General features: G+C 32.5%; 1 protein-coding gene and 1 long non-coding RNA gene across 2 annotated transcripts in view; one reads left to right on the top strand and one right to left on the bottom strand.

The window, feature by feature from the left end:
- Window positions 1-12138, top strand: part of Alk (Anaplastic lymphoma kinase) — a 42805-nt gene extending 30667 nt beyond the window's left edge. Inside the window, exons 25-29 of the mRNA XM_069507075.1 lie at window positions 1274-1332; window positions 2970-3064; window positions 3343-3466; window positions 4331-4481; window positions 4901-12138. Coding sequence (XP_069363176.1) covers window positions 1274-1332; window positions 2970-3064; window positions 3343-3466; window positions 4331-4481; window positions 4901-5581 — 1110 coding nt within the window. The 3' untranslated portion in view covers window positions 5582-12138. The remainder of the gene's footprint in view (window positions 1-1273; window positions 1333-2969; window positions 3065-3342; window positions 3467-4330; window positions 4482-4900) is intronic.
- LOC138404081 (uncharacterized) overlaps window positions 1-13403 on the bottom strand; it is an 87942-nt gene that overhangs the window by 774 nt on the left and 73765 nt on the right. The window lies entirely within an intron of this gene.

Below are 13403 nucleotides of genomic sequence, written 5' to 3'. Positions count from 1 at the left end.
AACTATTTTTTTCTTTTTCCAAATGTTTTCGCTCTGGCTACTAGAAGCAAGTAACTGGATTATTTATATTTATATTAAAAAACATTTTTTCTAAATTTAAAGTTTCGGTGTTAGTGAACCAGTGGTTTTTAAAAACCGTGCTTGCGAGTGCCGCATGATCATACTATACCATATTTTTATTTTTTTTAACTTTACCCCCTCTCCCGGAATGAAAATCGCGTAGAGAATTAGAAACCCCCTGTAGTCTAGAAAGAGATTCATTGAAATGTTGAGAAAAAATCATTTGTCAAGATAATATTGCATGGATTTTTTCATTCATCGTAATTTGGGATTTAATATTTTTTTTCATCAATCATTCATTCTCGCTTCATATATAAAACTCAGGTGTCAAGGGGCTACATTACAAAGAATCTCTTTTCTCCGAAATATTTCCAAAAATTGAGTGTTTACTTGCCTAGTAGCTATGGCGGGAATCTTTACCTGTATTTTCTTTATTTTTTACCTCTATTCTTAGTACGGGTTTTTGTAAAAAGAAGCATTTTTCTCTAATATGGCACACCTGGAAGCCAGAATAAAAAAAGCAATTTTTTTATTTTTTATATCAGAGCATATGTATAAATGTTTTTTTTACAAAATCCCGAACCTATTTTAATGCACGCTTAGACCTGAAGTGGAATAGACTCAGGGAGATTATAACATGCGTAAAACACATCCACGGTCTAAATAATATAGACGAAATTATTATATCGTTTTCTGTCTCTTTCTAGGAGAACAATGTTATAGCTAGCGAGTTTAGTCTGTTACTCTGGTTTCAAAAATACATTCAGTCACCAGACCTTCGTTAAAACTATTATGGCGGGAAACATTAAAAAGTGCAAGGGTTGCCATATTCAGTTAAGATTTCCCGGAAATATTGTAAATTTATTTTACAAAAGTCAGTCTTTATATACTTTATAAAATATATAGTAAATATGTAGAGTTGTTTTTATTTAGATATTTATATTATAATTAGTATATAGAATAAATTCTTATCGTAATTATGGATAGGTATTGAGTAAAGATTAAGTATAAAAATTAGTATTTTTCTTGAAGAATTCTTACCATATTGTGTAATAAAAAGAGGTGGTTTGTTTATAGTCAGCAGTATATTTAATAATTTTTCGGTGTTAGCTGTAAAAATGATGATCATTACCATGTTACTTGAAAAAAAACTAATGTGGTGTGTAAAGTTGTAATGTTGGTCTCCCTGTGGCTTACCTCGCTGTGTTGGCAGCGCTCCGCGGGCGACTACCTCGTGCCCCTGTCGCGCCAGGACCAGCCGGCTGACGATAGGTAACGAGTTCACGGAGATTGGCTGTCACATTTTTTTTAATCAGGCCTGAGGAGCTAGCTTTGCAATTTGATGACCACATGACTTCCGATTGGCTGGCTCGATGATCGATTATAAAAATAAATCTATCTATTCATTTTTTATACTATCTAAGTATAATATAGAAGAAATGGATAAAGGCTGACTGACATCAATGAACAGCTCAAACTACACACAGCAGTCTACAAACATCAAAATAATGTCTTACGTTCTCTCTATAACGTAGTAACGTAGCCTTTTAAGAAATTCCTTTCAAAAAAATCTAAATCTACCGGGATGAAGTCGTGGAAAAAGGTAGACATAATAAATAAAAGAAAAATATAAAATTATATTACTTTTACTTTTGAAGTCGACATTTTTTTTGTATAGCTTATATTTCTTTATAAGTTATAAGTTCAAAAAAAAAATCATATATGCAGAGTTATTTATTATATGTAGTATAAAAATATGTATGACAGCCAGTCTCCTATTCTATTTAACATTCATTTTATTTCTTAACTAAAACTCTAACGGAAGTTCATGTGTAGGTACCCTTTAAAAAGTTAAGTGGATGTTGTAATAACTAAAAATTTGAGCAATTATTTTGGTTATCTTTGAAATAAATGGTAAAATAAGCAACAGGCGATATTTTAATTAGTAATAGACTTTATGAAAATTTTCAAATGTATATGTAACCATCTAAATAGAGAATGGACCTTGGTCGGTAAAAAATACTTTGAATTGAAGCCAATTAACAAACCTATTTCAAAGATAACTGTTCTAAATTTTCCCGTAAAACAATAATATACTTAAATATAAATTAATGCGTTAAATAAATAAGATTTTAATTTTAATTTGGAAGACTTATCCCGCTTCTGATTGCTGTAATTTAAAAAAATCCTAAAATTCATTACTTTAACTCTTAAAGCATTAGTAAAGTAGACCTGTTATAAAAACAATGGTTTATTTATTGAAAAAAAAAACAATGGTTTATCTATCGGAAATTAAGGGAAAATTTAGAAATACCCTCAAAATTAACTTTACAATTACTCTAAAGACGAGCAGCATGCATAGTGAGCCCGAACCCTGTCGATTTTCTTCTAAATAACAATTGATAAAATCAAAATTTATGAAATACGCATTAAATAAAGCTCTGATAAAAATAGAATTAGAATTTTTAAGGAGATGGAACAAAGCAAAATATTGTTGGACAACTCACAAATACACAATTAAGACGGTTGGTGGTCTCGACGAGGTTTTAAATTTAATATAATTTATTTTAGTTTTGATTTCAAGTTTTTTTAACTTTTAGTTTATCCCTTTTTAAATCCAAATAAAGATTTCCATGTTTATGTATTAAATAGACATTACACTTAAATATTTTAAAAACCTCAAGAAATTACGGGTATGGCTTTCGATCAGGTAAATTCATAAATCCCGAGCAATATGATAACGATAACAATAGATAAATAATCATAATCATAAAAAATCATTGTACCAGGAACACAAAGAAATATAGCTACAGTAACTGTAACACAGAGTATTTTTGGGTCGTCCAACATACACAAATGTTTGGAAGCTTGAGTAGAGTTGGGCACAAAATAACGCAAGTTTGTTTTAGCTCAACGGATCCGTTGGTGCCTCATAGCAAAGCGCTAACGGCGGCACAGGAGAAATTAGAAATGGTGGATTCACAATTTCAACCTCTTCTGAAAGGTAAGTACTTATTCACACATCTTTTACCTCAAATTATATAGCTTGCAATAGTACGATGAAAAATAAATAAGTAAAAGGAAAAGTAGAAGCCTAAGTAAATTAATCTTCAGCTCTAAAACTTAAGTTTTGTAGGAGAACGTACAAAATGCCTCATTTATTGTCAATTCACCTGTTTATAATACTTATAACTTACAGGCGAGGGTAAAAAAATTAAATACATATTTTTAAGCGAATATTTTTTATTAAAAATAATAACGATAAATCCTAAAACTCGGCAGCATCACAAGAATATGGCAACATTCCAATGGCATCGCTGGGCGGGAGCGCAAAGCGCGACGTTTCTACTGCTTCAGCCGAGACAAGGAACAACACGACGTTTCTGCCGTCTAACTCCACTGACAGGTAACAACACCCCACAACTCGGCACGTCACAAAAATATGGCAACATTCCAACATCACAGGCAAAAAATATGGACTAGCTTCAGTTACCAACCGCGATATGTACAGAATTTTGGTGATATTATATAATATTATAGACAACGTCAATGGTACGAACACGGGGCATACTAGCGTATTACTTAGTCAAAATGTAAAAAAAAACCGACCAAGTGCGAGTCAGGCTCGCGCAATGAGGGTTCCGTACTACAGTCGTATTTTTTCGACATTTTGCACGATAATTCAAAAACTATGATGTATAAAAATAAATAAAAATCTGTTTTAGAATGTACAGGTGAAAACCCTTGATATGATACCCCATTTGATATAGTCACTCACTTCGAAAGTTGAATATACTAATTATTAATTCATGACCACAATTTAATTTTTTTTTGTGTGATCTAACCCTAAATTCACGGTTTTCAGATTTTTCCCTAAATGATCTACGTACCTGCCAAATTTCATGATTCTAGTTCAACGGGAAGTACCCTGTAGGTTTCTTGACAGACCGACAGACAGACAACAAAGTAATCCTATAAGGGTTCCGTTTTTTCTTTTGAGGTACGGAACCCTAAAAAAAGTAAATTTATCAAATTATACGGTTTTAACGTTTTCGAAACAACAAAAGTTGAGGCAATTTGCTATCAATCGTCGTTAATTACGCTTATTAGGGACGCGTACTGCGCACACTTAGCGAACCCTATCCTATAATTTGCAATCACTATTTTAAATTTTTATCATTTTATTTTTATGATTTACTTTTTATTTCTTCTATGTTATCACGGTTTCTCTAATCCATTATTATTATTCGGACTCTTTATTCCCCAACAGATTGCTAAGCTCTGTGGAATGCGCATCGATGGACGAGGATACGGCATCTGAGACGGATGACAGACCGGTCATATGGGAGACCTCCTTCACCGAGACCAGACCGAGCAGTAACATCGTCGATACCGCGTCGACCATCGAGCCCGGGCCTGTTGTAAGTAATTCTACTAAGCTCTGTAAAATGCGCATCGATGGACGAGAATACGGCATCTGAGACGGACGACAGACCGGTCATATGGGAGACTTCTTTAATTGAGGGCAGACCGAGCAGTAACATAGTTCGATACCGCGTAAACCATCGAACCAGGACCTGTTGTAAGTTACTATTCTAATTTAATTCCTCTATGGATATCTAAAAGTGCATTGCGCCTGAAGCTGAGCGAAGCGAAGACGTGTTTTCGACCAATCAGATTATGTCCAACAGTTGACATCTATCGTTTGATGACGATGTTGTAAAACAGCAAATGTTTATTTAATTGATTTTATTATTACTTTATATAAATCAGATTTACTAGTTCTTTTTACCACATATTTGAATCTATGTATTACTTATATCTTTTATTTCACTCACAGGTCGAAAAACTGATCAGCATAACGCCCACATCGCCGAAACCACCAGAAAACATATTGTCGCAGGCAATAGAGACGACGATAATAGACAAAACGAATAAAAATACCCTCGCACCGGAGAGAAAGTCTGCGCCGATCGCGTCTCCAGATCCCCCTCGAATAAACGCTTGGAATAACAGAGACCCACCACCGAAACTTCTCCCCAAAGCCAAACCATTCTGTCTAGATGCCGCTCAGCTAGAACAAAACCTAAATGCTCTCAAGAAAAATAGCGGATCAGTCAATCTAACCACGATGAACTCGACGAAAGTTCTACCCCCATACATAAATGTTGTTACGCCAAACAAACTTTCAGAGTCAAAAACGATACAAATAGACCCTAAGAAAGCAGTCATTCACGATTTGCAATCCCCAAAAGAGCCTGAGAAAGAAGAAAAGGGCAAATTGAAGCAGTCAAATTCAGCAGCAAGTTTACTCAACGGTCCTATGACAGATGTTCCTTATGCTGACAGTGATAATGCGTCATCCAGTTCGGGAAGTAACGCGCAAAATCTTCTGAACAATCAGAAAAACCAAAAAAATAACGCGTTCTCCGAAATCGTTGTTGGAAACGGTAAAAAAATTATAAAACAGGGTAGCAAAACTAGCAATGGAGATTACGGTGAAACAGAAATTAGTTGTTAGGAACAAAATGGCCGCTGTCGAACGTTTTATAAAAAAAAAGTTGTTGGTTGTGGTGCAGTGTAGTGTCGCCGTTTGAAAGACTCGTTTTTAATAAAAAAATTAGGACAATCAGCTTAATGTAAATATTAATATTAATAAATATATGAACAATATACTAATACTTATTTGGTTCAATGAACAATAAAAACTTTTGAGTGTGATCTTTATCTATAAACCGTTGTTTGTTTTGATATTTTGTAATTTTTAATCTGTAAATTGTTCCTTAAGTTATTTAAAAAAAAAGTTTAATTTCAAAATGGCTTCTAATGCTTAGTATTTATAAATAGTTCATTATATGATTGCTCAATTTGCTCAATCTGTTGCCAATTTAGTACAATAAATAAATAATTAAATAAATAATAATATAGATTTTTCTACGTATCTATTTATTCCGACAGAATTAGTTGTTGTTAATTTGTATTTTTATACATTTGGATTCGCTTTGGTAGCAAGATTTAAACAATCGAACATCGATTCAATTTTTTCAATCATTAAAATATTACTCCTATAAAATTAGACTGAATTTTATTCAAAATTAAATTTTCCGGGATTATTTCGAAATTCAATGTTGCAGCACTTGAAAGTTCTAAATAGAGCTCTTTCATTTTCAGCGTTTTCTTAATAAACTCGAATAAAAATAGACCAAATTAAATTTTATTTAATTACAAATACAATAAATAAACGCTGTTATTAGGTATAATGACATTCGAATTAAATGTATAGAAATGATTTTTAATGTATTAAGATAAATGTTTTTATAAAAAGCTACCTACTGATATTTTTGGTCCAGAAATCATAACAATAGTAGGTACCAAGATAGACAGACGCGCTTTGATATTTGTAAATAAATTACGTAGTGTTTTATGTAAATCCGCCCCAGGTTAGTTATAGACGATGGAAATGTTAAATAGGTATGCGGAAGCGATTATTTTCTCTATGAGTATAAAATAGTTAGTTATAAAATAGATATTCAAAACCACGTGAAAAAATAAAATTAGGTATACACGGTGAAATTTTAGTGGTTGTCTTCCCGCGGCAGAACGAAATGCCCTCAGTAGTATTATCGAAATTTTGAGTTAAACTTAAAAAATAAAAATGTTTTTGTTATGAAATAAAAAAAAATCGACAACTCGAAAGTGTGAGAAACAATAGTACCGCCTTAGACGTAACGTGAATAGTAGGTAGGTACATCCACTCGAATCGCGCTGCCAATAAAGTGAAAAAGTTTAGAGCAAAATAATCTCTCGCGCGTAGTGATACGGCATAAACTAGCCTGCACGCACGCGGTATCACTATTGGTCTCATTCGATTTTTGTTTTTCTCGATTGTAAATTTGACATTTTTGACTCTAATAATTTTTTTTATTTATAAATCGATAGTAATACCACGACAAAATCATTTCGCTTCGGGAAAACAACCATCAAAATTTCAGCGTGTATAAAATACTCAAACAGCCGATATTAATAAAACCAATTAAAAAACAAACTAAGGATCTGTAATCTGTCGAATTGATAAGTTATTTAGCAAAGTCGTGTGATCTTTTTTGAGAATTAATAACGTCACCGAGTAACTTTTTTAAATGAATGTTATTTTTAAGAAAATAAAGTCCTGCGTATACTTATGTATCGTTTCCACCCTGTATATAAAAAAAACCATAATTATATTATGTTAAATTTAGATATGTAGAATATGCATTGGGTAATGTTGGTGTCTGAATATTAAAAGATCGATATTATTAAGGCTCAGTATTTCACATAGGAATTTCAAAATAGATTTATCAAAGTGGCACATTAAAACAATGCTAACATAATAATTATATATACATACGACATAGGCCATATTATATAACATAGTTTTATTAAACATAATATATATATTATGTATATGTTATATGGAAATGTGTGTATATCACATATATGAATGCTTTAATTAAATTTTAAGATAGAATTTAGGAAAACTAAAAGGGTTCGGTTGATTTATGTTTTGTTTTTATCAGAGTAGTGCCAATTTATTTACATAATATGGTAATGCATTTATGTATATTTTGTTGAGGCATGAAATGACAGGGTATCGTGATGTTTTTTTTTAATTCACGTAAAGACGAAACTTTATTATTGCATTTTCGTGCCATTTCTTGTTTAAAAATACCTGTCTTATATATGTTATCATTTTATTATACCTACTGTAAGTATATATGTCAGCAATGTACTAAAAGAAATACTTTGAAAAACATTTCGTTAAAGATTTTTTATAATATATTATATAAAATATATAGCTATCAAGAAAACTCAAAGTACCTAATTATTATGATAATTGTTAATTACTTGGAACGCTCCTAAAATAAATAACGCTTTTATATTTTATTGAAAACTGTATTTTTTTTAATTTACGTTTAAGGGTTGGTAGTACTTCAGATGTTTAATTTCTATTAACTCAAATACCATATAGGGGCGCTTAAATCAAATAAGAGTACAGATTTAAGGTCCGGATATTCATGAAAATATGTTACAAAATTATTAGGTAAGGTATATAGTTAGTAGTATAGTAGGAATTTTCTTTGTACTTTATTATTTCATTGAAATAGCAAGTCGAGGGGTTAAAAGAAAGATCTGCATAAAGATAATATTGCCTACATCTCAGATAGTCAGGTAATTACTACCCAGGTACTTAGTTTACTAAAATATAGGTATATTCTACTAAACTACAGTATATAATATATTCTACCAAACTAAATGTAGGTATACCAATTCTACAAAAATACAGTTTGATTAAAAGTTAACGTAACTTATTAAATTTTATTTTTATATACTTTCCGTGAAATGAACTTTTCAATAAAAATTCAATTATTTTAACGCGCACAAGTGATATATATTTTTCTATATATCAATATCAATTTTACCTTTCTGAAACACTATCAACTCTTAAAATTAGTAATTTTTAAATAGAAATATATTATTATTAACTCGAGAGCATCGTTGAATTGTGTACATTTTATGTATTTTATAATAATTTTATATAGATATACTTATCATTAACACAATATAATATGTTTATATCTATTTCCCAGTGAATTTCATAGCAATTATCAATTACAACGGACGTTCATATAAATAATATATTAAAAATAGATATAGAATAATAGACCTCTGGAATTAAACATAAGTAAATCCTCCGGCTGCATGATCACTTGTCAGCAAATTTGTACTTACCCTAAATTTTAAATAGGTACCCTAACAGTTATATGTCGACTACATAAGGATACCCAGCACTCATAGTTTCCCGCTGTTCTGTTTCTTTACCGCACTTAGATGGAAAGTGCCCCGTAAACGGTCAAACATGTTTGTCAAACACGCTGTCAATCTAATTTGCACACACACGTAGTTTGTTTGACAAACGCATCAAACACGACAGACGTTCAAATAATTTGACAAACATGTTTGACCGTTTACGTGGCACTTAACCGTCCGCTGTAGGTACATGGACAGTGACGCCTATACAGTGCAGTGACTTATATTTTTACAATCACATGAAGTGTCAGTGCACTTCATGTGATATATGTATTTTCGAATGAAAAGTTTAATTCCAGTGGACTAGTAAAACAAACAATGTAACATACTGTATAAAAATATGTAGTAATACATCAAAGAATCCTGCCCTCTTAGCATCATGGTATGACAGCTACAGTGTGACGATCGCAATCAACTCTGATTGGCTGACGCTCTCTCACTATTGGCTAGAACGCACGGTCACAGCAAAAATACCATATAAATTCAGCCAATAACAACAATTGCGATTGTAGCAATGTGTTAATAACATATTTAGTGCTAAAGGGGTAGATAGGACCGATAATACTATGAATTGTGAGTTTCAGAAATATCAGTTTCTACCACAGAATTCTAAATGAGGTCTAATAGAAATGATATCTGATGTCTTTGATATCAGGACAGCGTGTCGCCGCAATTAAGGAACATAGGTACTTATACAGATATTAAATAATTTCTAAATTATTGCTAAAATCGACAACACACTTACTGTTCCTCTTTAGAATAAAGCCGCATATATCTAGCATCAAAAGTAATGTTAATTTTTTTATTAACTGTAACGCTATGGCAATTCGTCTGTTTTTTTCAATAACGCGCACTGATGTTTCTCTAGACATCTCTAGATCGAATATCAAGCTCTTACTCCTGTATCTTCTATTCCTATGCTGAATTCTGTGGTTGACACCAATACCTTAGGTTATAAGTATCAAACAGCAGCAATTAGGTACCTAATGTATATATTTTAACATGTATTATGGTGCATCTACACGCACGGCAAATGTCTTTTATTGGTTGGTGGCGATAAGCGCATGTGTGTAGAAAGACACTAGGTATGTGGTCAAGACTCAAGAAACTCAGCCTGAGACTTAAATAAGGATTGGTGGTGGACTGCGCTTGGAGCGTAGCGGACACCAATCCTTAATTCCTTAATCTAAGGCTTGGTATCTATCAAGCCTACTTTGACTTTGCTCAGACATTGTTAAAACGAGACGGCACTATATCGCTGACATAAAACTATCTCAATTTTACTGAAGCTTTAAGTGCCCCGTAAACTGCTAAACATGTTTCTCAAACACGCCGTCAATCAAATTTGCCAAACACGTAGTTTGTTTGACAAACGCAGCCGTACACCTTCAAGCATCTTCTTCTTCTTCATTCTGGGCTGGTTTCCGCACTTAAACGTTTCTGTCTGTTGTGCGTGCATCGCCCCTCCCACCTTCAAGCATGTTTGACAAACAAATTTGCCAAACACGTAGTTAGTCTATAATTTGTCAAATAAATATTATATAAATATAAATAGGCTACTTGACACTTTTTTAAAGTTGGTCTTAAATGGTTAATATTTGTGCTATTATATCAAAAAAATTAACACTATATTTTTTTGCGCCCTAAAAACCGTAAAACTTTCATTTAAAAATATATTTTTCTTAGACAGGTGAAAACACTGTCGGCCATGTTTGGCCGATAGATTATCTGTGCTCTGACGTCATGCATTTGTAAACAACAGCATAACCTCCCAAAGTTTAATAAACATGACTTCTATACTAGTGTACATGAAAAATATAGTAATTTTCGTTATTGTATCATCCGAGAATGTAAAAAACGCATCGATAAAGACCACAGGAAAGTTGTGGATTAGAGTGCCCAGTGAAATAAATATACGTAACACGCGAAGACTTGCTTAAAGGGATCCTATATGACTAACGACTTCAACCCAAATTTATTTTTGCAAAGATCACTTTGTTGTAAGTCTTACTTAATAACTTATTCAATTTATAAAGAGAAAACGATATTTTTTTACGTTTACTATGAGTTTTTAGAAATATATAAAAACTAGCTTATGCTCGTGACTTCGCCCGCGTGGACTTCATAAATTTCAAACCTCCATTTAACCCACTCAGGGGTGGAATTTCAAAAAATCCTTTCCTAGTGGATACCTTCTCTTTACCTACAAAGAACACACCCACCAAATTTCATGTATCTAGGACCAGCTGTTTAGATGTTTAGGCTGTGCGTTGATATATAAGTTAGTCAGGACTCTAAATTTTATATATATGGATACTACGTTAGTCCCCGCGTGACATAGGGATGACATTTCTTTGTTTACATATTTAATGACGTCACATCATGGCTGACAGCGTTTTCTGCGTTTCAAATAAAAATAAAAACTGTATTTTTTAAAATTGGATTTATATATCCATCCTGCGTTTTTAATAATTGTTATTGATATATTTCGTTGTCTTAAGCAAAATACTATAATAAATAATGATTTATTGGACGAAATTAGATATGAGTCAAGTAGCCTAAGTTTGTCAAATAATTTGACAAACACGTAATATTTGACAAACATGTTTGACCGTTTACGGGGCACTTAAGTCTAAGCAAAGTCAAAGTACCTATAGTCCGCAATAGGTCGAGATGGTAATCGGAAAGAGAACGCCCCGCACACCCGCAGCCCCCGCACTCACCCGATGCAGGCGAGTGCGGGTGACGTGCGGGTGGTCCCCCTCATGCCCCGATTGCCATCTCGACCTTTAGTCACACGAGTGTGCTTTAATTACGCTCAATAGAACCTACTTATGCCTTTTTACACTCAGTGCTTGCTGCCATTGGCTAACGTTTGTGAAATGCGATGCGAGAATAAAATTGTATTATTTATCCTTCGATGGAAACTGAAATTATACGACGAAAAAATTAACACCCAAATATTAAAGTCATAGTGATTGTAGTTTTCAAGATAAACAGATTTAAAATACCGTTAACTTTTCAGGGTGGGTCCTTAATATTACTTATAATAATTTTTACAAGTTATAAAAGGTTTATTCAAGTTTGGTGTATTACCGAGTATTTTATTTAATGAATGTACCTAGGTAGATAATAATTAATTAGAAATATTATCTAACAATATGTATGTTTTGTTTCAAAAGTCACTTAAAAAGTATTAATGAAAAATATGCATCCATATTTTTTTTTTTTTTTTTTTTTTTTTAACACCTTTTTTTTAAAATCTACTAAAAAAACAATAATTTGCTACTTACCTATCTAGTGAATTTTGGACATATAAAATCGTGAGTCATTTACTGTACCTAGTATGTTTTTATGAATAACGTTTTATTGTCACTTCCATATTTATAACGTTGCTCAAATTAGCTTATTATTTTATTGAATAAAAAAAATCTAAAGTATTTTTTTCATAAAATGAGAAATGTGGTTGTGACTTAATAGTAACGTGCGGGCGAATCAAGTCGAAGTTCCTTTTGTAAATCTAAGTGACTTTGAAATGTTATTCTGAGTTATTTTTTAATTCTTTCGTGAGGCTTACAAGGGCTAGCACCCAGAGCCGTAAAGGCAAAAAACTATGGTGAAACTTTATGGTGGTTTCTCACGGTGCTTGTTACCAGGTGCCGCGTTATTTTAAATAAAGAAGTTTCACTTCAACAATTTGTGGTTAACTTGAATCTTCTGATTGGCTAACTATAGTGCCTATAATTAATCTGTCCCCCAATTCGCACTTGGGCAGCGTGGTGGACTATGGCCAATCCCTTCTCATTTTGAGAAGAGACCCATGCTTAGTAGTCAGCCAGCGATGGCTTTATCATAATGAGGATGAAATTTCTAGAATTTCATCAATGAAATTTTGAATTTTGAAACGAAACTCAAGTTTGATTGGTCGATATTTATATTGAATCATATAATAAGAATCAAACTTCGTTGGTATAAGGCGCGCTCGGAAGAGACTCCTCTACCAACATAGGCCTGTATCATTTCAAATAACTTGAATTACATTGCTCGTGCTATCGCGCACCGTGGGAATTCAACCTTAGAATAACTGTGTGCGAACAACGAAATATAAAAAAAATCTAATAAAATGCAAGTAAAGATTCTAATAAAAGTGAATCATTTCGACTTTGTACCATGATAATGTAAGAGTCTAGTAGACATTGGCCCAATGCATTCGGCGAACAGGGTCATTTTGCGTAAGTACATTGGCTTGCCGAAACGCAAATGCCCATTAATGGAGAAGGTTCGTTCACCAATGTGATAAATCCTTACTAAGTATAAAAAATACATACTTATTTAGTAAATAAGTAAAATAACGCCTGGTACCTACCTATTTATTTATGGTTTATATACCCGAAATCCTACGGAATTAAAAGCCAAAATTCAACATTGTTTTTTTATACAATTTACAATTAAGTTTGTTTTATTGCAACATGATTTATTTTTTGCATGCTTTACAA

Source organism: Maniola hyperantus, chromosome 25, assembly GCF_902806685.2.
Source record: "Maniola hyperantus chromosome 25, iAphHyp1.2, whole genome shotgun sequence".
Classification (NCBI taxonomy): domain Eukaryota; kingdom Metazoa; phylum Arthropoda; class Insecta; order Lepidoptera; family Nymphalidae; genus Maniola; species Maniola hyperantus.
This window is presented reverse-complemented; position numbering and strand designations above follow the sequence as displayed.